General features: G+C 34.4%; 3 protein-coding genes across 3 annotated transcripts in view; 1 reads left to right on the forward strand and 2 right to left on the reverse strand.

Moving 5' to 3' along the window:
• Positions 1 to 319: 319 nt before the first annotated feature.
• Positions 320 to 10,159, forward strand: LOTGIDRAFT_234336 (hypothetical protein; the record flags this gene model as incomplete). The annotated part of the gene is made up of 17 exons (XM_009061637.1): positions 320 to 412; positions 1,055 to 1,127; positions 1,702 to 1,823; positions 2,537 to 2,611; positions 3,261 to 3,324; positions 3,689 to 3,785; positions 4,157 to 4,214; positions 4,646 to 4,757; positions 5,096 to 5,208; positions 5,443 to 5,517; positions 6,609 to 6,671; positions 7,278 to 7,443; positions 7,635 to 7,744; positions 8,129 to 8,220; positions 8,491 to 8,606; positions 9,087 to 9,157; positions 9,756 to 10,159. 17 exons carry the CDS (start codon positions 320 to 322, stop codon positions 9,825 to 9,827), a joined length of 1,572 nt encoding a protein of 523 aa, XP_009059885.1. The 3' UTR covers positions 9,828 to 10,159.
• Positions 10,160 to 19,469: 9,310 nt separating this feature from the next.
• Positions 19,470 to 20,230, reverse strand: LOTGIDRAFT_234337 (hypothetical protein; the record flags this gene model as incomplete). The annotated part of the gene is made up of 2 exons (XM_009061638.1): positions 19,470 to 20,101; positions 20,176 to 20,230. The coding sequence occupies 2 exons, from the start codon at positions 20,228 to 20,230 to the stop codon at positions 19,470 to 19,472; spliced, it is 687 nt and encodes a 228-aa protein (XP_009059886.1).
• A 2,331-nt stretch (positions 20,231 to 22,561) lies between these two features.
• LOTGIDRAFT_165121 (hypothetical protein) overlaps positions 22,562 to 25,128 on the reverse strand; it is a gene marked incomplete at both ends in the record, with an annotated part of 5,199 nt that continues 2,632 nt past the window's right edge. Inside the window, 2 exons of the mRNA XM_009061639.1 lie at positions 22,562 to 22,648; positions 23,807 to 23,889. Of these exons, the coding sequence (XP_009059887.1) occupies positions 22,562 to 22,648; positions 23,807 to 23,889 (170 nt within the window). The remainder of the gene's footprint in view (positions 22,649 to 23,806; positions 23,890 to 25,128) is intronic.

Raw genomic sequence — 25,128 nt, forward strand, 5'->3', positions numbered from 1 at the left:
CACCCTTCCTCACACACACACACTGAACACCATGATACTTATGCAGGTCCTATTCAGGCCCGACACTTAAGAAATTCTAAAAAGATTGAACAATTCAGATGACTTAAATATCTTGCTGAGTCACATCATTCTCTTGAAAAATTTTGCAGAAGTTATTTATAGTCTGTATTTTACAGTTCTTAATAGAGTTGCGTCCCGTGTGTATATAACTCTTCAACGTTGAAGGCTGACATAGTCTATCCTAGTTTACATCGACAACAAACAAACTTAGGAAGAAAAGATCAATTTTCGTTGTGTTTCAAGCCATGATCGTATCAAAATGAATGAAAAATATTCCGAAACGTACCAAATAGAACTTTTCAAACAACTGAAGGCATCAAAACTTTACTCGGATCTCTTCAATGCAGCACAAGTAAGTAAGAAGGTTAAGCTAGTTAAGGTTAAGAAAAGTGTAGGGCGTGGGACACGATGTGGTCACCCCGACCACACCCTTTCGTTAATAAGACCATGTCAAAACCCGTATTCGTGATATGATGAGGTGACCAGTGCTAAACTAGCGTGGCACTCAAGTAACGGGTGGGCTATTGTCATCTTGGTGTTGATTGGTCGAAATTCGCATCATATTCCAAGTGGTCAACGCTAAATAGACAATGCCTTGCAAAATCCCAAGTTCAATGTTTTGAACATGAAATTTAGGCTGTACCTGTTGTTACTGTTGTTAGTGTAGTGATAAGTGAACACAACAGGGTATCAGTTTAGGGCTCAGTAGTATTTCTATAAGTAGGCCTATCCTATAGTTAATAGATCACACTATTACAGGTGTTGCAAGGAGTTTCCATTTTAGCAATTTAGTCGAATCAAAATGTGCCAAAATCGTGTAAATGCTTTCTTACTGAAAAATTTCAAATACCAGTATTTGGCCTTGAGAAAGAGAGTCTTTCTGGACAACCTTCTCTTTCTGCTTACTTACTGAGTCATTTGTATACAAGGGATTGAAATTATGAAATAGCTGTTGTAAGAAACCATTAATAACATATTATTTTGAATTTGATAGGAAGAAGTGAATAAACCCAGTGTTAAATTATCAGATTTAAGAAGGACAGTTCAATCAGCATTAAAAGATTCAGGTAGGAGAAGTTTATTGAGTATGCAAATTTTTTCAATTATAAATTAGCCTACTTTGTTTTTATCTATTTTGGTGTTAAGTGTTATAGAAAAAACTCTCCTATAGAAGCACTGGCCAAGGTGAAAGTTTTACTAATCCAAGATGTACTGTAGTATATAACATCTCCAATGGGTCTACTAGAAATTTTGATCATTCTGATTCTACATCCTACCCTTATTCACCTGATTTGGCTAATGAATAGAAACATGCTATGCAGTGTGCAATGGAGACAAGTTGTGTCATTTATTCTGACTTCTGTTATATAAAGCAGTCAGAGTTGCAGTCTAGCCTTTGTCAATTTCAAACAACTGTCTAGAGATCTTTGACATGCACAGCCTGTAGTGCTCAATAAGGACCTCTGCTCTGTTTATAGTCTCTTCAAATTGAACAGTACTTTTAACAAGCTTATATTTTTTAATTGTGTTAGTCATGAATCATCTTGACTTTGCAACCAATGTGTTGCCAATATAATATTTTGGATTTGGATGTCGAGTTTCATTTTACCATTCGGATCATTAATTATTCACATATTTAAGGTTGGGATAGAAAGTTACGAAATGCTGTTTATAAACACATACAAAATAATACGACTGATGTTAACCCGAAATATCCAGTAGAGTATAATAAAGAACGGTTGGGTTACGTTCTGAAGGCACAGGTAATAATTGTTTCCATCTCATATAAACGATGCCCGGATGCCGACAAAAATTCTTTTAGATTTATATTAAGAAAATTCTAAAGTATCTAGAATCCTATAATTTCTAATAATAATTATCAGTTTGATTCATTCAATTTTGAGAAATGATAACTCTTTCTATGCCTCTAGTAATTTGACAGAGCTCTTGAGATTGTATATCGCTTGTTCAATCCTGGCATAGATCGAGGTAAAACCAGCAGATTTTTCAACCCGGTTTCCCCCTGTCAGTGATGCAGATAAGAGGGGCTGACATGGAAAAAGCATTAAGTCGTTCAGATAGGTCAATAAACCACAGGCTACAGGCTATGCACGTTAAAGATCCCTCAATAGTTGGAAATCGAAAAAGAGCATGCTTATGCAGCTGTCCTGACAAAATTTCCCTCTTTGCACCCTGCATTGCATTGCCCATTTTCGGTAGTTCACATGGTGCAGAAAAGTAGGACGTAAAACTCCATTCATTTCATTTCATTTTATTTTGAGATTTTATATTACAATCCAAGTTATCACCTGACTTCAATTTCTGCCGTTGATGTACCGTCAAAAACAAATTTGAATAATCATTTTTGAATGCATTTATTAGACGTAAATGGCAAGTATTTTTCAATCAGTAGCTCACAGAAGAGAAAGGATTCATTTTGTAAAATAATCATATTATAGTGTAATTGTATTTACAGCAAGCCTGGGAAAAGAAAATATTAAAAAGTTTGAACAGTATGTGTACAGAATTAAGTATCCCATTAGCTAGGAAGGTAAGAGCTGTGCACAGTGATCAGTAACCTTGTTTCAATCTGTCATCAGAACGGGGAGCACCTGCCTTATTAATTAAAAACTCTAGACCCTAGAATAAATATTTTGATGGACTGAACTTTTTATGTGTATCGGGGACACTGATATCATCAATTTGAATTATTCCAATTTCAATTAGACGTCTGGTGTTCTTGTAATTCCAGTACTTCTTGATGTTTTAAGGTGTCATATCCTAGATAGATATTATTGGCAAATATTTGTGATAGTGCTGTCACTTAGTTTTACTGAATTGCAAAAAGGAGATATCTGAAATTGAGCTCTAGCAGCTGGTAAAGTAAATATTTAAATGACTATACAGATAGTTGAAATTGAGCTCTATCAGCTGGTAAAGTAAATATTTAGATGACTATACAGATAGCTGAAATTGAGCTCTATCAGCTGGTAAAGTAAATATTTAGATGACTATACAGATAGCTGAAATTGAGTTCTATCAGCTGGTAAAGTAAATATTTAGTTGGCTATACAGATAGTTGAAATTGAGCTCTATCAGCTGGTAAAGTAAGTATTTAAACGACTATACAGATAGTTGAAATTGAGCTCTATCAGCTGGTAAAGTAAATATTTAGGGGTACTATATTCCTTTAATTGTAGAGAACAGAGAGAGAACAGAAAGATTTAAATCAGAGGTGGTTTGAGCTTGGTGCTGAAGGACCAGGTAATTATTTAATTAGCATATTATCAACAGTGGAGGGGTCAGATTTCCTCATACAACTCTGTAAGTTAAGCCTACCCATCGACTGTATTTTGGTGCAGTGTGTTAGGTATGTAGAATGTCTGGCTATGTCATCATGGATTCACTCATGGTTCAGATACAGAAATTTATGTGAAATTTGGCTCTTAACATAGTGTAAATTCTCAAAATCTAGCATCTCAAAAGTGAGTCAAAGCATCTCCTGTAAAAGTGAAATTTGATGTCTGACCCTTAACGTGCGGTCTGTTTATCACGCCTGAAGAAAGGGAAATCCCAGATTTGTCTGGCCAAAATTGAATGTATGTTTGAATTATTGTTTTATATTTAGATTTGAGTGCAATCAGACCAGTATATGCACCGAAAGATTTTTTAGAAGTGATCATTGGTTTAAGTAACACTAATTACAGATCTAAAACAGAATCAGGGTAGCTATGTTATCTGTTTTGTATTATAATCGATTGGAATAAAAGGTGTTGTTTTATATATCAGTTTATGTTGTAGATCCCTAAATAAGGTCGTACACAATGTGCATGGCAAATAACATTGATTTAGTGCTATACTTTATAAGATTATGCATATCCATTTTGGATTTAATTTTTCTACTAGTTGCCTCCCTTTACCAAGGTACTCCCATTATTGTAAAGAGAAGCTTTGACACTGCGGAGGTGCTATCAGTATATCTATTATAAAACTTTTTATATGTTTGTTTATAAAAGTCTCCTTTTATCTGAACCTTTATCTGACTATTTTTGGTTCAAACTGTATCACACGTATGATAATATCTGTGTATTTTCAGATTTAACTTATGGGGTATCGTTCAGCCACCATTGAGTGTAAAATCCATGGATGAATTGGTACGATTTCTTGGTTTTAGTTTTATATCCCTTTGAACCCTGAGTGTAATTGAAATACAACGTCATATACCCTGAACTCCAAGTAATAAAAGTAAAAGCGTATGACGTTAACGTTGTATGACGTCACTTAGCAACGGCCGGTATACCGGCTGCTCGGGTATATATTGCGAAAGGGTTGAAAATTTTGACTACATGGTCATCTGCTGGCCACTTTGTAGGTCAAAAGCTTTTTGTTATAAATGTTATGAAATGGAAATCCAGGATACGTTTATAATTTTGAACTGAATTTGAAAGAAAACTATAAGTATGTATGACATAGAGTATTTTTTTTATTGTATTTGTGTTTAATCGAAAGTAAACGTAAAACATACAAATTCTCCTTTTTTTCAAGTAGATAGGCAGATGTAAAAGCCCATTCCATTTTATTTCAGCGTTTCCAGTATAACGAAATGTCCATTAATCAATGCCAGTCCGGAATGGACGATGGTCAAGATTTGTCCATGGAGTTATTTGATCTAGATAGGTATAAACTTGGTAAAAAAGGTAGGAATTTTAGGTTGTAGGATTGCAGTTAAGTAATGTTACGAAAGCACAAGCACAGGCATGAACACATCACCTCTTGTGAGAGAGTATTGTTAGTGAAGGTTTATATTAGACACTATGTACTTAAAAGGATTGTAAAGAGGCTTTTTAAATTTTTGTATATGTATTGGGGACACTGATAGCATCAAATTTCACCATTCCAATTTTCAATCAGACATCTTTGTTTGCAATTCCACTAAAACTAAGAAATTAATGACATCATCACAAAAACAGCTCATAATATTAAGTAGCCTTGACCAACATATTAGTTACAACATTTACGTTTTATTTTGATGTAGTTATTGGAGTAAACCATGGTCCTCTAGCTAGTGAGTTTACTAAGAAAGGTAGTGCTGTAGGGCTAAGATCTGAATTATGGTGTCAGATGCTGGGAGTACAGGTTGATGATGTGGTATGTACACTTATACTTTTTCCAAACATTAGATACAGGGTCTGCTCATTTTGTCAGAACACATGATACAACTCTGAGACTAGATGTGATTATCCATTTTGAAAAATTCAATGTTTGAAATTTTACTTTTAACGGAGGCTGCCCCCCTTCCCCTCTCTGAACTCTCAATATTCTTTTCCCCCAGTCTAACATTTATCATTTATACCACTGATAATCATGATTTAATATTAACAGGCAGTGTTATACTATGAACAGTTAAAGACCAACGTTTTACAGCATGAATTATTGGTAGATAATTTGCTATACAAGGTAATTTACACATAAATTGGTTATATAGTTTTACCTGATAACTATGTACTGTATATTTGTGTGTATAATGCACACTGTTTTACCTGATAACTATATACTGTATATTTGTGTGTATAATGCACACTTTTTTACCTGATAACCATATACTGTATATTTGTGTGTATAATGCACACTGTTTTACCTGATAACCATATACTGTATATTTGCTTGTATAATGCACACTTTTTTACCTGATAACCATATACTGTATATTTGCTTGTATAATGCACACTGTTTTACCTGATAACCATATACTGTATATTTGCTTGTATAATGCATGCTTTTTTTACTGGATTAACCATACACTGTATATTTGTGTGTATAATGCACACTTTTTTACCTGATGACCATATACTGTATATTTGCTTGTATAATGCATGCTTTTTTTACTGGATTAACCATACACTGTATATTTGTGTGTATAATGCACACTTTTTTACCTGATAACCATATACTGTATATTTGTGTGTATAATGCACACTTTTTTACCAGATAACCATATACTGTATATTTGTGTGTATAATGCACACTGTTTTACCTGATAACTATATACTGTATATTTGTGTGTATAATGCACACTGTTTTACCTGATATCTATATACTGTATATTTGTGTGTATAATGCACACTGTTTTACCTGATAACCATAATATACTGTATATTTGTGTGTATAATGCACACTGTTTTATCTGATAACTATGTACTGTATATTTGTGTGCATAATGCACTGTTTTACCTGATAACTATATACTGTATATTTGTGTGTATAATGCACACTGTTTTACCTGATAACCATATACTGTATATTTGCTTGTATAATGCACACTGTTTTACCTGATAACCATATACTGTATATTTGCTTGTATAATGCATGCTTTTTTACCCTAAAAGTATTTTCCAAACTGGAAGGGCACACTTTTTTCTTTGAAGATCTGTTAATTTAAGTTTGTCAACTGGAATAATGAGGAAAGATGATTGATTCTCAAATTCATCAAATATTGAATTCATGATTGTAAAAATGACTTGAAATAATTTCAGCCTATTGTGTTACAGGACGTCAAGTTAACAGCTACGAATGATGATCATTACTTCGTGTTTGAAGATTTTCTGTATCAGGTAAACCCTGATCTTCTTCACTAAGTCTTACAGTAGTTTTATCAAAAACCTTCGACCACAGCATTAGATGAGCATTTGCTAAAAGTAATGTACCTCTTACAGTTAAATAAAACTCTGTACAAACAAGACATTTAAGTTAAATCAATATCTCATCCAAAGCATGGTAAAATTGATAGTAAAAGTAGTGGTCTCCTCCAAAGATAAGTACTATCAGGTGTTTCCAAAAGAGTCTGTAGCATGTTATTCCAACATTCTGCGTAATCCGACATCATTTTCTGGTCCCAATTGATTTCCTTCTTAGGCTAGCCTAAAAAACTCTGAGTACTCCGATACTCTGTGTATTCTGAATTACGGCACTAATCAGTGGTCCTAACACTCTCATCTTAATCAATTAGATAATCGCTTATTTTATTGATAATCCAGATCAAATCACATGAAAACCAAAGATCGCTGAACTAAATTCTGCTGATTAATCACTGCCAATGTATATAAAAATGTAAGAAATATGACTGTTAAAGGTCAAGAAAGTCTTTTGTCATTATAAAGATTTGAGCTCATATTTGCCGTTATTTTGTAGTCTCTGACACAAGTCTGTTTCCTTTCCAGGTCTTGTTACCATTCTCTAGAGATGTAACAGTACTCAACCATCTAATGAACAATTCCACCATTACCCCAGCTAAATCCTATATTCGTGGTAGAATGGGACTAGAGGATTCTGCTGTATATTATCCTCCTAATGGTGTTATCCCATTTCATGGTTTTGCTATGTATGGTGAGTATTCGGCCCTTATGCAAAATGTCCATTCATTCAGATGGAACTCCAATGAAACAAGGCCCATGAGCTGCACATTAACAAACCCATAATGGTTGACAATGATAAAGATCTATTGCCACTATTCTTGTAGAATTCCCCTCATTGTACACAGCATGTCATTGCTTTATAATACTAAGGTTTATTTTCAGTATCACCACTATGTTATTTATATAAAGAACCTATCAAGCTGTACTATGTTTTCCGTGAATTCTTTATGAGATATTTCTTTCGATTACATTGTCTATCATCCCATCCACAGGTCAGTTGAATTAACTCTATAAAGCATGGACCATGGATTCTGAAATTTCTTTTGTTTTGAAGGGGATTTGAACCTGTGGCGCTATATCAAATTAACCTTAAAATAAGGTAACACTTGCCTAAATACATGCTTTGTATGCAGCTCAAATTTAGCTATGCAATGCATAACTTTTCATATTTGAAATCTTGCATTTAGTTCTCCCAAAATCTAACAATATTCCACGCTATTAAGGCTAACATACTTCCAAAGCGTTTTTGAAATTTTTGTTCTTGAGTAGGAGCTACATGAAAGTAAGTTTCCAAAACCGTCTATGTGAATTGGCACAAGTTTTTTTTTATTTCAAAGGATTTTTTTTACATTTCAAGGGTTTTTATAAATTTTCAGGGTATTCTTTCTTTAAGTTTATTATTTGAAACATTACTACAAGATAGGGAACCTGAGCTGTTTTTTCATTTAAAATCAGTCGGTTGTCAACCGTAAGTTATCATATTATTACTTTGACCTTGACCTTTGGTATTAACCCAATAGGTACAGAAATTTATTATCTTTGTTGATATTTTGTATAATAATGCATTTTATATCTAGCGAGTTAATAACACTGTGTTATAAATACTGTTATGATGATAGTTACTCAGCTTTTGACCTTGACCTTTAATATTAGTATTATAATTGTCTGGAGTTCATAACCTTGACATTGTGAAGATGGGGGAGTGGATGTTATATTAATAGAATAAAAACGTTTTTAGATTAAAGATTTCCTTCAAATGGTTGATGAGAGCGTTCTCAGGGTTTCTAGCCAGTGATCAAGTTTTAGTATTATGGGATAGAATTCTAGCGTACAATTCTCTAGAAATATTATCAGGTCAGTAGAATTGGAACCTTTTTCTTTTCTGTTAGATGTATCTTGAGGAAATCTGTTTAAATACATGTTTCGCTTTTGATTTGTCTGGGCTCTGATCTGTATTCAGGATCTGAAATTGGGCCAATTGAACTCAATTTCTTTAAGGAATTCATCAGATTGTAGATGGCGAGTTAAGTGAGCCACAGAAAAATTAGGCGAAAACTATTTTCAACCCTTTTTTTTCCCATAACTGATACAGATTGGAGGGGCTGATATGAAAAAAACGTCTAAACCTTAGGTTTGACAATAAACGGGGGGCCCTGCCTGCCACAGCCAATGGGTCTGCCTACTTTTTTGTAATTCCATGTAGTATTTTCATTCCAGATAAATTTAAGAAATTTTATTTTACGCATTGATGGATAATTTGAAAATTAATTCTGCAGAAAATCATCTTAGGTTTTTTCGTCTAATTCAAATTTATTTTCTATGGTTTCCTTTTAGTGTTGGCAGTTGCTATATTTTCTTTTAGAAAAACCAATTTAATGAAAGTTCAAACATTTAATGCAGCTGAAGTAAGTGATATCCTTCAATACTCCATTAAAAAAAAAACTTCAGCTATCATTTCTTTCTTAAAAGTGGCAGTAATTTCTTGACAAATTTCTTCAATGCAAACTGAATAGGGTTGCTGGCTGGTCCCTGATGCTTAATAACAGGTGCTTTCAAAGCTTACAAAGAACTGTATACATTTCCCTTTAGTGTTTGAAAGCTAATACTAGGCCAAATCTTGAAAACACTAACCATGGCATCTGAAATTTTCTTACCTTAAGAAGGAACATCTAACTAGCAGACGACAATCCAACTCGCTGCCGACTGCAATAAAAAGACAGAGTTCCAATTCCATGCTATAGCAACCATGAATAACTCATCTTTCCTGGTTATTCCAGTTGATCCAGCTGTGAATGGGTACCGATAATTTAGAAAGATCAATGCTAAGAGGTTTGGCTACGAACCAGCTGGTAGACAGGATCCTCATAAACTAAAGTTATCCTTGTTAGTCAAAAGGTTTGGTCAAGAACCAGCTGGTAGACAGGATCCTCATGAACATAATTCAAAATCCTTATAAGTAATGCTAGTTTTCTTCTTTGTAATTCTTCATCTGTATATTTTCAGGGGGTTTTAGCAGATTTAACAACATTACAAGTGGTACCTTTAATACAACTCACACTGTTCTGTAAAACCTGATGAATTCTAGATCTTAAATGACACCTAGATTGGAATGTTTCCTAAATTTTTAAATAAAGTGGGGAAATATTGCTGGCTTTAGATCTGAACTTGGCAAAGTTTATTAAATATTAAAATGTTTATAAATGACATGTAATAGAAAATTATCTGATGTAGAGAAGAGAATGAGACAAAATCATTGTGGAAAGTTCAAAAATATAAAAAGGATGCCTCAATGACAGATAAAACAAAAAATTTCAGAATTTAATCAATAATGTTGTTAAATTTGTTTCAGAATCATGATTTTAATTTATTTATTTTGTTAATTTATTGTTAAATAAAATAAAAGAATGAAAAACATGTTTAGATATTGGAGGATTCCAAGTGCTCATTGTTTATCAATCTCATTAAAATACTGGCCCCATATTCTCTAAACGATCTTAGCGCTAGGATGTTCTAGAATCAATGTTAGAAGATAAAACCTAGGATGTCCTAGAATCAATGTTAGAAGATAAGAACCTAGGATGTTCTAGAATCAATGTTAGAAGATAAGAACCTATGATGTTCTAGAATCAATTTTAGAAGATAAGAACCTAGGATGTCCTAGAATCAATGTTAGAAGATAAGAACCTAGGATGTTCTAGAATCAATGTTAGAAGATAAGAACCTATGATGTTCTAGAATCAATTTTAGAAGATAAGAACCTAGGATGTCCTAGAATCAATGTTAGAAGATAAGAACCTAGGATGTTCTAGAATCAATGTTAGAAGATAAGAACCTATGATGTTCTAGAATCAATTTTAGAAGATAAGAACCTAGGATGTCCTAGAATCAATGTTAGAAGATAAGAACCTAGGATGTTCTAGAATCAATGTTAGAAGATAAGAACCTAGGACATCCTAGCGCTAAGAGAGTTTCGAGAATACGTAGCCAGATTTAGATGTTTTGTTTTCGTGTTTTAGCTCCAGATGACTTCACTTTACATCCATGAACTTAGGAAATTTTTCTTGTAATCATGTTCAAAAACACTGTTAGAACTAGGCAAGTAATATAAGTCAATTTTCTACGATGAAAATCTCATAATTCCTCACAAATAGTAAGGAGAACTTTTCTAGAACAGAGTATTTGATTGGTTGAATAGTATATGACCTAGAACATGAGATGCATAAGAATTTCGTCTGATCAGGAATGGCATGAAGAGTCACGCAGAAAAAAACATAACCAAATGTTTATTTAATGGACTCCTTATGAAATTCAGACATCACTGAACTCGGAGATATAGGCTACCCTCGAGCATCCTCTTTCCTGCAACTAAAGCAGCCGGATAAACGGACATCACTCTTAAAGGGTTTGTAAAGAGGTTTGCTAATCTTTTGAAGTGTATCTGGTACACTGATAGAACCTCGTTTGCACCATTCCTAATTTCAGCCAGACGTCTGTGGTTCTTAGTTTTTTTTAAAAGCCAATTTTACTATCAATAGTTCAGCGTCTGGGATCCTTCTGAAATAATTCAAATTTTATTTCGCCTGCTACGACAAATATTTCAGGTGTCAGTCAATAATTTTAATATGAAACACGGGTTTGACTTTTAAACGCAAAATACCGAAGCCATCTCTGAAAAGTTTTGAAATCTATGGTTAGCGGTTACGAAAACATGCCCCAACCCCCGATGTATCCAACTACACAGTAGTTGTACGAACGCGTTGAAGTAGGGGAGTGACCCTTTCTGAAAACAGCATTGCTCAAGGTAGAAAGGATGCCATCCAAGAAAGAAAGAAACAACTATAGGCCTAACTATATTTTACAAGGATAACAACTTAGGTTCACACTATCCTTTAGAAACTATCAGCTGGTCCTTGGCCAAACCTCTTGACATTGATCTTTCCCGGATTATCAATACCCATTTACAGCTGGGTCAACTGGAATTATGAGTGACTTATTCAAGGTCATCGGACTATCACACGCCGATCGAGATCGGGATCCACAGCCGTCATTTGCTCGACGTAACTAAACAAATGACATCATGTAAAAATCAACGCTCTTACCGACTGTGCTATAGAACCTCACAATTTTATAGGTTTTGCAGAAAATCGCAGATATAGCGTACTATATCAATATCACATCAATGTTTCCCCTTGCAGGTTGCCCCTCCAGACCAAAAGCTCATTCCAAGGCACCCAACCTACGCCTGTTGATATCAAGCGCTTTATATAGCCAAGGCCTAAGCAGTTCACCAAATCTCACTATTTTCTCTGTCTTGTGCTTTGAAGAATAATTTTGATTATCCACACCCTCTTTAATATTGCGGTGTATTTTGTTTATAAGACAAACCTTAAAAAATTGCTTTGCCGTCGTCTTAATAAATAAGACCATTTTCTGTCTACGTGTGAAAAAAAACCATATAAATCAAATTTCTTATTACATGCTCGTGTACATCAAATACATTAATGATATTAAAAAATATTAGTTTTTTTCATGGTGTTCGACTTTATTAAATTTCAGTCGAGCTCATTTCCCGATGTCCTCGCAGCAATGAGAAAAACAACAGACGACTTCAATCATTTTTGAGTGAAAATTAATATTTATTCTTGAAGACATTGTAGAATTGGGTCTGGAACAGGACGAGTCGCTAATACAACCCGTATAGCCGAATACAGAAAAAGTCATAAAGACTCTAACTTCCATTCATACATTTATAAAATCACTAAAAAAAATTTCTTTCGATTAACAGAAAAAATTCCGGCAGCTGATTTACCAGAATTTAAATTTTGACTTCAGTTATATAACAGAATTTCTTGTAAAATATCTGCTTTAAATAACAGAAATATTTTACGACAAAATCTGTTAAATTACAGAATGACTAATAATATTTCCTGTAATTAACAGAAAATAGGAAGGATATTCTGGTAAATCTGCTGCCGGAATTTTTCTAATATTTCCTGTAATTTAACAGAAAATAGGAAGAATAGTCTGGTAAATCTGCTGCCGTAATTTTTCCTTCCAGTTCTGTAAAAAAACAGAATTTTAAAAAGGATATTCTGGTAATAAATCTGTTGCCAGAAATCATTTCCATTTTTCTGTAAAAAATAACAAAACATTTTAACTTTATTTGTTTATTGATATTATTTGTGCATTGTAAATAATCAGAGAAAATGATGTTAACTACATCTTTAATTGTACATACAACTGAAAATGTGGGCGTATAAAAACAATCTCTTGCATAAAAACAAATGATGAACTTGAAATACATACTCGTCTCTAATAACATCTTTAACATTCTGATAACTAATGACATCTCTTAATGATATTCTCATAAGAAATGACATCTTCATAACGTTCTAACTAATGACATCTTCATAACATTCTAACTAATGACAACGTTCTGATTTAACTAATGTCTTTTTTTATATTTATGTTGACACTCTTTTCTCCACATTGCCCATATTTTATTAATATTTACAGAACTTCAAGGACCTGTGATCCAGTAATGCTACTACTTCTGGACATAGTACTTTTTTTTAGTGTTCCACAAGGTTATAAGACTCCATCATCCAGCGCAATACTGATTATGATGCAACTCTAATCATTATTATAAGGCCTAATTGTTTTTGATGTGCACAGTTAATTGTTGCTCGTTCGAAAGTCAGGTCAAGTCTCATAATGCTCTGTAACTTTTAGCTGGTAAATGATGGCAGAAACTCTAAAGAAAGGGAAAAGGTGACATACCTGAAAAGATAAATTTAAATTGAGAAAATATTTGTTGTGCTAACGTACTGTAGTATTGTAGTAATAGTAGGGCACTGGATCTTTTAGTTCGAGAAATCCAGTGTCCAATCCGCCCTCGTTTACGAATTGTGTAATGCTTCGCCCACGTAGTGGGTCCTAACATTGAGTGTAAACGGTTAAGGTTTATTGACAAGATTAATGACAGAGTTCTCATTCCTTGTATTATTGTACTCTTACTCATAACCGTAAAAGGCTGAAAGTACAAAAAAAGCAAGGATGAACAAAAACAGAAAAAGAAATTATAAATTAAAAATAATAAAATAGTAGAGGCATAAGAAAGTGGATGGAATTTAAGAGCATGATGCAATGACACACTTATGTATAGCAGACATGGGTGGCGTACAAAATAATTTCTTAAAAGCAGGTTGCACAGTTTGACATTCCAGGCATCGATAAGACATTGCAAATGTTATTAATAGTAGGTACAAACATTTAATATAGTGTCACATGTACAAAGTTGGTGGGAAAACTGACTTGAGGGATCTATGCATAATTTGGCGCCATTTTGTGGGGTTTGTTTACATTTTGGTAAAAGTTTTCAGACAGCAGAGGATGAAAAAACAAAAAATTGCAATAGAAATTATGGATCCTGTGATATTTCATATCGTCGGAGGCTTTCTTATGTAATCGGGTATAAACTTACATTGTGGTTGACTAAACTTAAGAATTAGAGAAATGAACTTGAGGACTTCGTTGCCATGATGAAAATTAATAATTTTTCTACTCTCTTAGACAGAAGAGTTCTAAACAGAAAGATGACTCTTAACAAGACTGATCTAAGTTTCAGACCACAAATACCACACATGTATAAAGTGATAAAATGGTAACATTACAAATTTACTTAGGCAATAATTAAAATACACTCACCTGTGAATTTGTATTCAGTGATCATTTCCACTCTACCCAAGACCAATTAAGCTAAGCCTAGTCTAGTTCATCGTGTAGGATAAATTTAAGTCATTTTGTCGTTGTTCCCACACGCTTAAAATTCAGTAAAACATTTAGCAGTTTTTGACAAAGGGTGATAATAGAACAGGAATGAGTGGTGGAATATCGGGTCAGCATTTCAAGTTCTCCATGCATCTCACCATATTCAATTTAATTTAAGAAATTCACAAAAATCCTTCGGCGTAGCCTTGTTTTGATGTGGGATAAGATGGCGGCGTGACGATAGACTGACCTCGTGTCTTTACCGATGACGTCATACCTACTTTGATTGGCAGGTCGAAAATATCATATAACGCAAAATCACAGTTTCCGTAAATTAACAGCAATTCTGTTATAATTTTCCGTAAGGAAACACAAAGTTCCTGTCAAAAAAAGACAGTATTCCCACGCATGCGCGGACTTCGCTTATCTACAGACAAGTTTGGACATACATGATAATAACACAGAATTTACGTAAATTTACTGACAAATAACGTAATTGTTGTTAAGTGACATACGACCAAGATTAATTTACGTAAAATAACATATTTCCTTACTGCGGAACTAACATTCTGTTAATGTAAGAACAAAGTCCGTAAATCAACAGAAAAGTATGTATATCAGCAGAAATTTACGTATATGAAGAGAAAATATGTAGTAAATTTCTGTAAAAAAAACGGACTTTTTGTGATGAAATAGAGTTCTCATCAACCCGTATCCTTAGTTATAGAAAAGCAGGACGTAAAACTCCATTCATTTCCCATATAGAATTTTAAAAAGACATTTGCATCTAGCATACTCTTGTCTTGATTGACGCTCCATTATTTCTTGACATATTAGCCTCTCAAGCCTGCATCACTGACACCGGAGAATTTCACAATGAGTCGGATTCCATAGCCCGGGGTTGCCAATAAACTTTGAAAAATGATATTTTCCATTTTTATCCAGACGATAAACTGCATCTGACAAGATCATATTATTTAGATGATTATATCCGTTCAAGAAGCTGCAGGGGCGTATCTAAAACATGCCTGGAGAGAGGGCCAAAAATTGGCGCTACCAGAGGCCCCTAGAGACCAGGAGTCCCAGTTAATCACCCGAGGGGTGGAAGGTGGGGGGCTTATGGCCTATTGATCCCCTTAATACTTTACTGAGAAGCTGGAAGTTGACATTCTAATGACGAGCTTATTAGTTACTAGAAACCGAAATAGTCTAACTTAGTAAGACTGAGAAAGAAGGATTTCACGAGTAAACATGTCAAGTACACGTCAATCAAAATATACCATGGTCAATTACTCCTGACATGTCATTTCCGGTCAGGTTTATTTCAATTACTGTACTGAAATCAGTTAGTCGAATTCTTGACCAGATTCTCAAGTCTCCAAACACTTTCATTGCCATTGCAATTTCTTAATGGAAATTGAAGATAACAGCCTTCTTATTAGACTGGGCAAGCTTGCTCGCTAATTTAAGGGTTTAGGGTCCGATCACGGCAAAGATCGAGATAATACCTTCTCATTTTTCGAAGCGATGCAAGTGTAAGTGATGCAGGCTGATATGTCATTTACGTCTTGTCGTTTGCCGACAAGACACAACACCAGAGGTCCTGCGTTTTACTTCCTGGACCACAACATATGAAGTTGATAAAGGTGAAAGAGTAGGCGGCACAACACTCCTTTATTGGCTAAATATATCGCACATTGCATGGTACGCCCATCATCTTGGTGCAATTTCAAAATGTCATTAGATTCGACTCTTTAGTTAATGAGGAGAATTACGTAACTACTTCCGGTCTGTGCCAATCAGGGCCTGATTAGATAGACAGTACTGACATCTTATGGCCGGAATAATGAACACTTCAAGAGATTCCTAATAAACCAATACATGTATAGTTCTCACCTAGGATCGACCACCAGCCAAAGCCATGTCTTAAAATGATTCTGTTGTATACAGGCCCGTATAGCTATAGCTCAGGATCACAAGGGTGGGGTGGGAGAATATTAAGAATTGCAAGACATTCTTTTGTGATGTTATTGAATCCCAGGCGACCAACCAGTAGGGCAAAAATATTTGCAATGCCCATTTTCGCGCCATATGTAACTTCCGGTTTATGTAGTTGTTTGGTAGAAGACAAATTAACGCCCATCGCGGACTTTTTAACCGATGTTCAAAGAGAATATTGTACCACATAAGAAATCAGTATATTCGAATCAGGTTTAAGAAAACTATCTAGATAACTAGTACACCATTTTAAAAAAGCTTTATTGTGTGAATGTGTGTCAATGTTCCGTACAAATGGCTCAATTCGGAATCTCATTATACACTTGATTAAACAGAAAACGAAATAGTCATCGGCATTGATTTTTTAAGTACCAAAAAAGGAAACGAAACGTTTGTTGGTATTTATAGATGATGGTGGTTAAGACCTTGCTTTTCTTCTCCGATTTATACCTCATTTCATACAAATGGTCGTATTACTGTTGCTTCATATGTGATTTCATCCTGGAGTGATTTACAACTTTACATAAACGTAATATAAATTACAAGTATTTGTTGAGACTGTGACTGATGTCGATTGGAATTGTCCTACAGAATCTTTTAATCAACAGTATAAGAAAAACACTCAGAAAGGGTGTAGAAATGAAACGAACACGCAACTTTAAAATAAATGGAATGAATGGAGTTTAACGCACCCAATGCGCTAATGCAGTGCGCGTATGGGGGAAATTTTGCCAGGACAGCTCTTTTTCGATTTCCAACTGTTTAGCGAGTTTTTACGTACATAGCTTGTAGCACAATGACAGGGGGTTGAAAAGGGGTATCTAAAAAGATTTTCCACTCTCTGTATGCGAATTTTAGACGCTCGCTTCTTTGTACACCATTTAGACTTCCTGTTCGAAGAACGACATTTTTATTTGAATTTCAAATGTCCTGAATTTTCGATGTCAAGTTCCAAAATAGCAAACTGAAGCTCTTTAAGATTCATATTCCACTTCCGCCGAACTTATCGAATATGATACCATAAAGATGATTGCCGAAATTCTCAATATCAAAGCGTTGCAGGACAAATCTGATGCCAAATGAGGTGGATGTATGGAACAGTTAATGACTTGATACTTATCAGAGGTCAGAGGTTAAAAAGGTCACAGGTCATGACGTGACCTCGGGTCACCTTCTGGACATTCAGTCCAACATTAAACTATAAGTATCGCAGATAAGGAGTTTATGACAGTACCAATGGTGACATTAAATAGCTAAAATTCCAGATTATTACAGAAATTAGTTCATATTTTATTTCCCTTGATGTGGCCTAATTATCCATGGGTTGATCTACATTTTGACTTCCACCCTCTCCACTATTCACTTTTGACCTGGTTAACGTGTCCCAATTAGTTAATTTGACCTAATTTCTAATTCATAAACGTCCACTTTGTTATTAATTGCTTATGTTTGAACCCAAAATGATAAAGTGAATTCTAGTTTCTATATAGGACAATAATAAATCTTTCGATTTCGTAGATTTATCAAAATATTTGTTCCATATTCTATTATCACGTTACCCTGTAGACTTGCCCTAATTATTCATTTTCTCTTTTGGTCTACTTTCAGCTTTGTGGTGATTCATCAATACATATTGAATGTTACAACCAACCAGCTTATATTATAGTCTAAAGTTGGGCTATTTGGACGACAATATCTCTTCAAATAATGGAATGGGTGTAGTCTCTCAGTGCTGTCAGACAATTGACGTGATCTCTGGAATCAGGTCAAGTTCTCCTAGAAACTGGAATATCAATATCAATAATATTATGGAATATTTGACAAGGTGGGTGACAAATTGAACCAATTAATCAAGGGATCGACCGTAATACTTAGCAATTGTCTCTTTAAAAGAAAGGCGCCCACGCCAACCATTTCCTTAAGCAAACTTTAAGGGATTGTATAGAGGTTTAACTATTTTGTGTAGCAACGATTTGTACCATTCAAATTTTCAATCAGACGTGTGTGGTTCTTGAATTCTACCAAACCTAAACGTTCATGAGGTAGCTATCGGGGTGGCCCTCAGATGTTGCGATAGTGACGTCACATACTGATAAGCTTTTCTATAATTACAGGAACCACAAACATTTTACGGAAAAATGAAATAATGCACATGGATGCCACATATGGTCCAAAATACATATAAAAGTCTAGAAAATCTTACTATATACAATTCCTTTAACGTTCAAAATTGATCCTCGGGTAAGAATATGCTCTATCATTCAGTCCCTCATTCTTAACGAACAGCTTCGACGAAAAATGTCTGGGCGCCAGAGACTTTGGTAAGGAAAGCACCAGATGGCAAGTAGACAATCCTCAAGAAACCTGTAAAACAAGACTTTAAGCTCAGACTGGAATATGGACTGTACGTGTCTAGTCATGTATTCAGGTTTCTATATTGGTCTGAATCCATGTTATAGAAACCTATATCGTGATGAAATCGCAGTGGGAATCTATAGAATATAATTGCTAGAGATATTAAAAAAACAATGTGTTTGACATGGTGATGTTGATTACAAACATCATTTCTGTCTACTAGCTTTTATTTAAACATCAAATACTCGTAATGGTGTCAGAATGGAATTAAATTACAGTCGAAACCGTCTAAAATATCAGTTTGAAAAATGTCTCGACGTGTATGATAATCAGGATGGTATCAATCGGAATGGTCTAAAACATCGGTTTAAATGATAGCTCGGCGTTTATGATAGAATTAAATTACAATCGAAACTGTTTAAAACATCGGTTTGAATAACCTCTCGGCGTTTATGATAGAATTAAATCGAAACCGACAAGCATTTAATTGTATTCAAAATTATCGAAGATAACAGGATGTCGTCCTGCGGTAGTTATAAAAACATCAATATAAATAACTAAGATCTCCTCGATTTATACAGAATACAATTTAAGCTACCTGGTCCAAAACGTCCTTTTATCAAACCTCCAATTACAAATTCGACTGGGATTTTTGAAAAATTTTCGTTTTCCAATTCCTTTCGTATTTCTTACATCTGCGGTTTTGACACTAACAACTGTTTGTTTGGTGTTGATTTTCTTCTGTTTCTGAGATACTTTCTCTGGCGAGTTATACACTTCGAATATACCAGGTTTGGTTGTGAATTCTGATTGTTTCGGTGCCCCGGTAAATTGTATGGGTTCCACATCTGATAAACTTTCCCAAGCGAATGGATCCTTCGAGGTCCCTGTTTTAGTTGTTTCTGTGCGGTTTGATTCTTTGATTGGACTCAGAGCCACTGAAAGCCTTCGACACTCAAACATAGACTCGTTCGATAACCATTTGCTTTTAGATCGAACATGATTCACATTTGAATTTTGTCCTGAGCAAACATCGCTATCACTCGATTCTGAAAATTCTCGCAGACCTCTCTCTGGTTCTTCAGCTTTTCTTCTTCGCTTATTGACTAACTGAGACCTTCGTTTCTGCAGAATGATCTCATGGAGAGAGTTAAAACTATGGTCAGAATCTGAACGAATACAGCTACTGGACATTGCTTTCTTGATCTTGATCTTGACTCGGTGGCCTAAAATACGAGATTGATACGAGAACATCGACTTGAAAAACCGAACCTACACAGTTACACATGTTCTAACCAACCCAAATGCTTAAGCCCCAAAATTACTACACGTAATGTTATTAACGAAAATCGCATATTTCCCAGGCGTAACGAATGCAGCGTTAGTAAAAAGTGAAAGTAATCAATAACGTAGCCTCTATCACAAAGCCCCTCTTCTATATCTACGTATACATGTGGAATATTTATATTAAATGTAAGTCTAGGAATACATACTGCAGCAAATGCACGAAATAAGTAAGGATTATCATTAAAATCCTGTATATCTCCATACAGATATACCCAATTTATACTCTGTTGACAATATATGATCACACTACACGTGTATCTACTTCGCTAATTGGAGTAATGTTCAGTTTACACGTGCTTACATGGATACTCATAACTTAGCCATTGTCCGGAATTCTTCCCTTTACCAGATCAAATAGCCATTTATCAGATGCGTAGTCTACTGTTGAGGAATGCTTTTATTATCGATGTAATGACCGATAAAAGAGCAAAGTGCACATCCGGGTACTATTTAAAACGTAAACACTAAACAGGTGCAGTCTCTTGTATTTTGACACCTATATTATGGGTAAAATACAAGCTAAACTTACATTGTGTTGATTACTAATTAAATTCAAATCGTGTTTATGTTTTGAACCATCCTGGATGCTCACAAATATCATTGCCCGATTATACTGATGTTGTATTCGTTACATCTCGCAAAAAACACAATATCGCACTCTTCAGACGCGTTCGTTAACTGGTCATCAATTTGATAAAACTGTAAGTCCCGTTCGTTAACTTGTCACCTGTTTAATAACACTGTTAAGACGCGTTCGCTAACTGGTCAGTAATATTTTATCAATGTTAAAGACATATTCGTTAACTGGTCACCAATTGAATAAAACTGTTCAAACGCGCTCGTTAACTGGTCTCCAGTTTATCAATGCTGTTATGACGCATTCGTTAACTGGTCAGCAATTTGGTAAAAAAAAAAAAAAACATAAAAAACTGCTAAGACGCGTTCGTTAACTGGTAAGTGGTCACCATTTAATAACGCGTTCGTTAACTGTTGAGTTAGTTTATGTTTGTGTCAGTCCGTTAATGAATCTCCAATTAAACGTATGGTGTATAATTGACACTATAAGATCCAATGATGGAAAATGAAACCAAACATTACCTACTGTTTCAATTAAAAACATCCAACGTTGAATTACAAGCTGATATCGTTTTAACTAATAGAAATCGTCAAATATCACATGAAAATTACAGGCTTTGATAATTATATGAAATGAAAATCTATTTTTGATTGTAGTGCATGGTTAAATGATATTCGATTTTTTTTTCATACTGTTTGTTTGTCATTATATGATTAATTTTATGTTCTACTATAGAATAGCAATCGGTTCGGTGTTGAAAAGTTTGATGTAAATAGTCTTTGTCAATTGGTTTGGTCAATGAAAAAATATGTTGAAAAGGGTCTCTGTGTCAACAACACAAGACATTCCCACAGGTTTGATGTAAATATGTTCCGTGTCAAGCTCTAGGTTAACATATTTAAGGTAAATATGCTTTGAGTCAACAGGTTTGATGTAAACAATGGTCTGTGTCAATAAGTTTGATGTAAACATGACCTGTGTCAACAGGTTTGATGTAAACATGTTCTGTGTCAAGAAATTTGGTGTAAATATGTTCTGTGTCAAGAGGTTTGCTGTAAATATGTTCTGTGTCAAGAGGTTTGCTGTAAATATGTTCTGTGTCAAGAGGTTTGATGTAAACATGTTCTGTGTCAAGAAATTTGGTGTAAATATGTTCTGTGTCAAGAGGTTTGGTGTAAACATGTTCCGTGTCAAGAGGTTTGGTGTAAATATGGGCTGTATCAAGAGGTTTGATGTAAACATGTTCTGTGTCAAGAAATTTGGTGTAAATATGTTCTGTGTCAAGAGGTTTGCTGTAAATATGTTCTGTGTCACCAGCTTTGGGGTATCAAGCCCGAGCATATCTATTGCTGTGTACACTAAATCTGATTAATGTAAAAAAAAATACCACTACCAGCAGTTTTAGTCATGATGGAACATTGATTTACAGAGTGCCATAAAAAAAAATACACAGCTTATAGTGCTGTTAAACCACAGATTTCTCTAAAAATATAAACTTTATAATATTACTCTTCTAATGCTACATGGGATTCTCTCAAAAGGCAAATAAAAGCCTTAAAGATTATGAATGTGTCTTAGCTACTCGAGAAAAATTAGGCCGGGCGCTGTGTCACTAATTAGACATGACAAATCCGACTATTTCACACTGAGAATAATGGCGTCGATATTATATTATTTGTGTAAAGACTCAAAATGATAATGATTTGTCTTCTTTAATTAATACAAATGCGCCTTCTCTTACAAGTCATATTTCTTTCATGTTTTACAGATGATTGTCTATTTGTCTTCTTGAATCAATACAAATGTCATATTTTCGTCTTTGTTCTGGATATAACCATGTCGTACATTTCTGAAAAATAAAACAATAAAATATTGATTAAAGATACAGGTATTGCCATCAGTTTGACAAATCGCACCGTAATCTCATTTTTTTATAGCTCACCGTCGAAATTTGAGCCTTCAAATCCATGTGTCCAGAATTATCCGCAATTAAAATTAAAAATGATGACTCGTGTTAAGACTTATATAAGTCATATATAAAAATAACATAAAGTATAGAAATAAAAGTGAAATTCCTAGTTTGGGGTATTTTTGAAGGGATGATGCGATTATCAAACGATTCTAGTACTTCTGAAGACTAATTACATATAGTCCAAAAATCAACCCCAAAATCGCGCATCTGTCCCCTTAATATTTGCTATAATAGTTGAGAGAGCTCAATTTGATAATACATAAAATAATATAAAAAGAAGAACCAAGCATTCTGTTAATTCTGGAAAATGCTAATGAGAACTGACATTCAGCTTTATCAAATGGCGAATCAGTTATTAAGACGACTTTATCCATTTACATTTCTACTTCCCGTTTGTCTTAAAAACAACCGGAAGTAACGATGAGCAAACATTCTATAATCTAATGTGATTAATTAAGTCGAAGGTCGCATTAAAAATAACATGTATATCGTGTGCATAGTCCTACTTTAAAGAGCTGTTATATTTAAACCTGGAGAACACGTATTCCCTTAATAACACGGGACATTTCAAACCGTCAAAATTCATTAAGTGTAAGCGATATATTTGCGAAATGTTTACTTTAACTCAATATTTTACTAATTTTAACTGATGTAGACTGTGGACGATTTCCCCCTGGATTCCCCACTCAATGTCGTCTTGCCCAAGTTTTGACCTCACGAAGCAGGTCGGTCTGGATGTTTCTTTTGTTTTAATTTGACATTCAACTTGTCAGTTGATGTTGACAGAACAAAACAGAATAAACACCATTTACACATCTTCACATTGTCAAACTAATACGAACTTCGTCTTATACCTTGACTACAATAACCACCTTTCTTGTATCAGGAAATGTAGCGAGTGGATTGAATTGTACGATCGTAACAGAAAGGCTGTAAACATTATGGCTTTGTGATCATCGGCTTTCTGTCGAGGCCTCTGATTGGTTGTATTCGTTAGCGTACAATCCAAAAATATCGCTTCATTTACAAACTTACATGATACAAGAAAGGTGGCCATTTCCCATTTGAGCCTAATAGCCAGTAATGAACGTAAAACTCCAATTCGTGTTCATCTTCATCTTATATAAAGACATCACTTGAATAAAAAATTTAGTTATACAGCTCTCGTGAAGTGTGGAAATCACAACTTTTTCAGGTTCGAATAACATTTTCTAAAACGAATTGTAATTTAACTTCTATTGAAATAGGATAATTGTATTTCCGGTCTAAAAACTGGAGCATCAAACGTCACGGAATAATGTCTCTGAATGTCGTTTTTTAGGAACATTTGTATGAATAGAATATGATGGGGTGTCTTAACTCTACATTATGGAATACAATAATCAAAAAGTAACACGGAAGAATTAAATAGATATAACAGACCATGTTTACTCTTTTCTGAACAACTGATGGTTCTTCTCTTCCAAGGAGTCCACTACTATACAACTTTTACTCCCGATTTTGCCATACTTTGGAAGAGATTTTGATCAACGGAATTGTATTGCTTGTACGGATTTTATTATATGGCCGGAGTTCTCAAGAGAAGTACGGTCTATTGTGAAAGTTCTCAAAGCCTTCAGCTTTATGGAAACTGCCGTGGATTGCCAAATGATGTAGCCCTTAAATGATCGTCGTTTAAACCGCACCTTTTACCAATATATCAATGGGACAGCGGATGACTTTATCAAAATTACTTTGTATGTAGCGGGAAATGTTAACCAATCAAAACAACGCTTTGTAAAAGTCGTTTGCGTGTGTTCATATTTACAAATCAACCATATGTAGAATTGTGATGATTGAATATTCATTACCTCTGCACCTAGTACGAGGTTGACATGGGAAACACTGTACTTTTGATATGTTCAAGGAAGATGCTAGTATATATATGTTTTTTAAATTGGTTTCCACATTATCTTGTGGAGGAAGTCGAATGTGCTTAGATTCTTTACGAGGTCGTGGAGATATCACAACTCATCACAACTCAAAAGTTACAAATTTCTGCTTTTGAGACGATACTTTTCATTGGTCAAATTATCTTTACGATCTGGTAAGGAATACAATCAAGTCCCAAATCAACCGGACTCAATTTAAAACTACTATATCAAAATTATATGATTTAATAAAATATTTATATCAAAAATATATATAGCATAATTCATATAAATATATTTCATAATAGATAATTCTAAACATAGACCAGAAGGCTGTCGTTATCTGTCAGTCAGTTTGTGGGGTCAATCATACTCTGAACTTTGACCTCGGGTCAATCATACTCTAAACTTTAACCTCGGGGTCATTTATATTTTGTTCTTGTATTA

This window comes from Lottia gigantea (genome assembly GCF_000327385.1).
Source record: "Lottia gigantea unplaced genomic scaffold LOTGIsca_49, whole genome shotgun sequence".
Classification (NCBI taxonomy): Eukaryota; Metazoa; Mollusca; class Gastropoda; family Lottiidae; genus Lottia; species Lottia gigantea.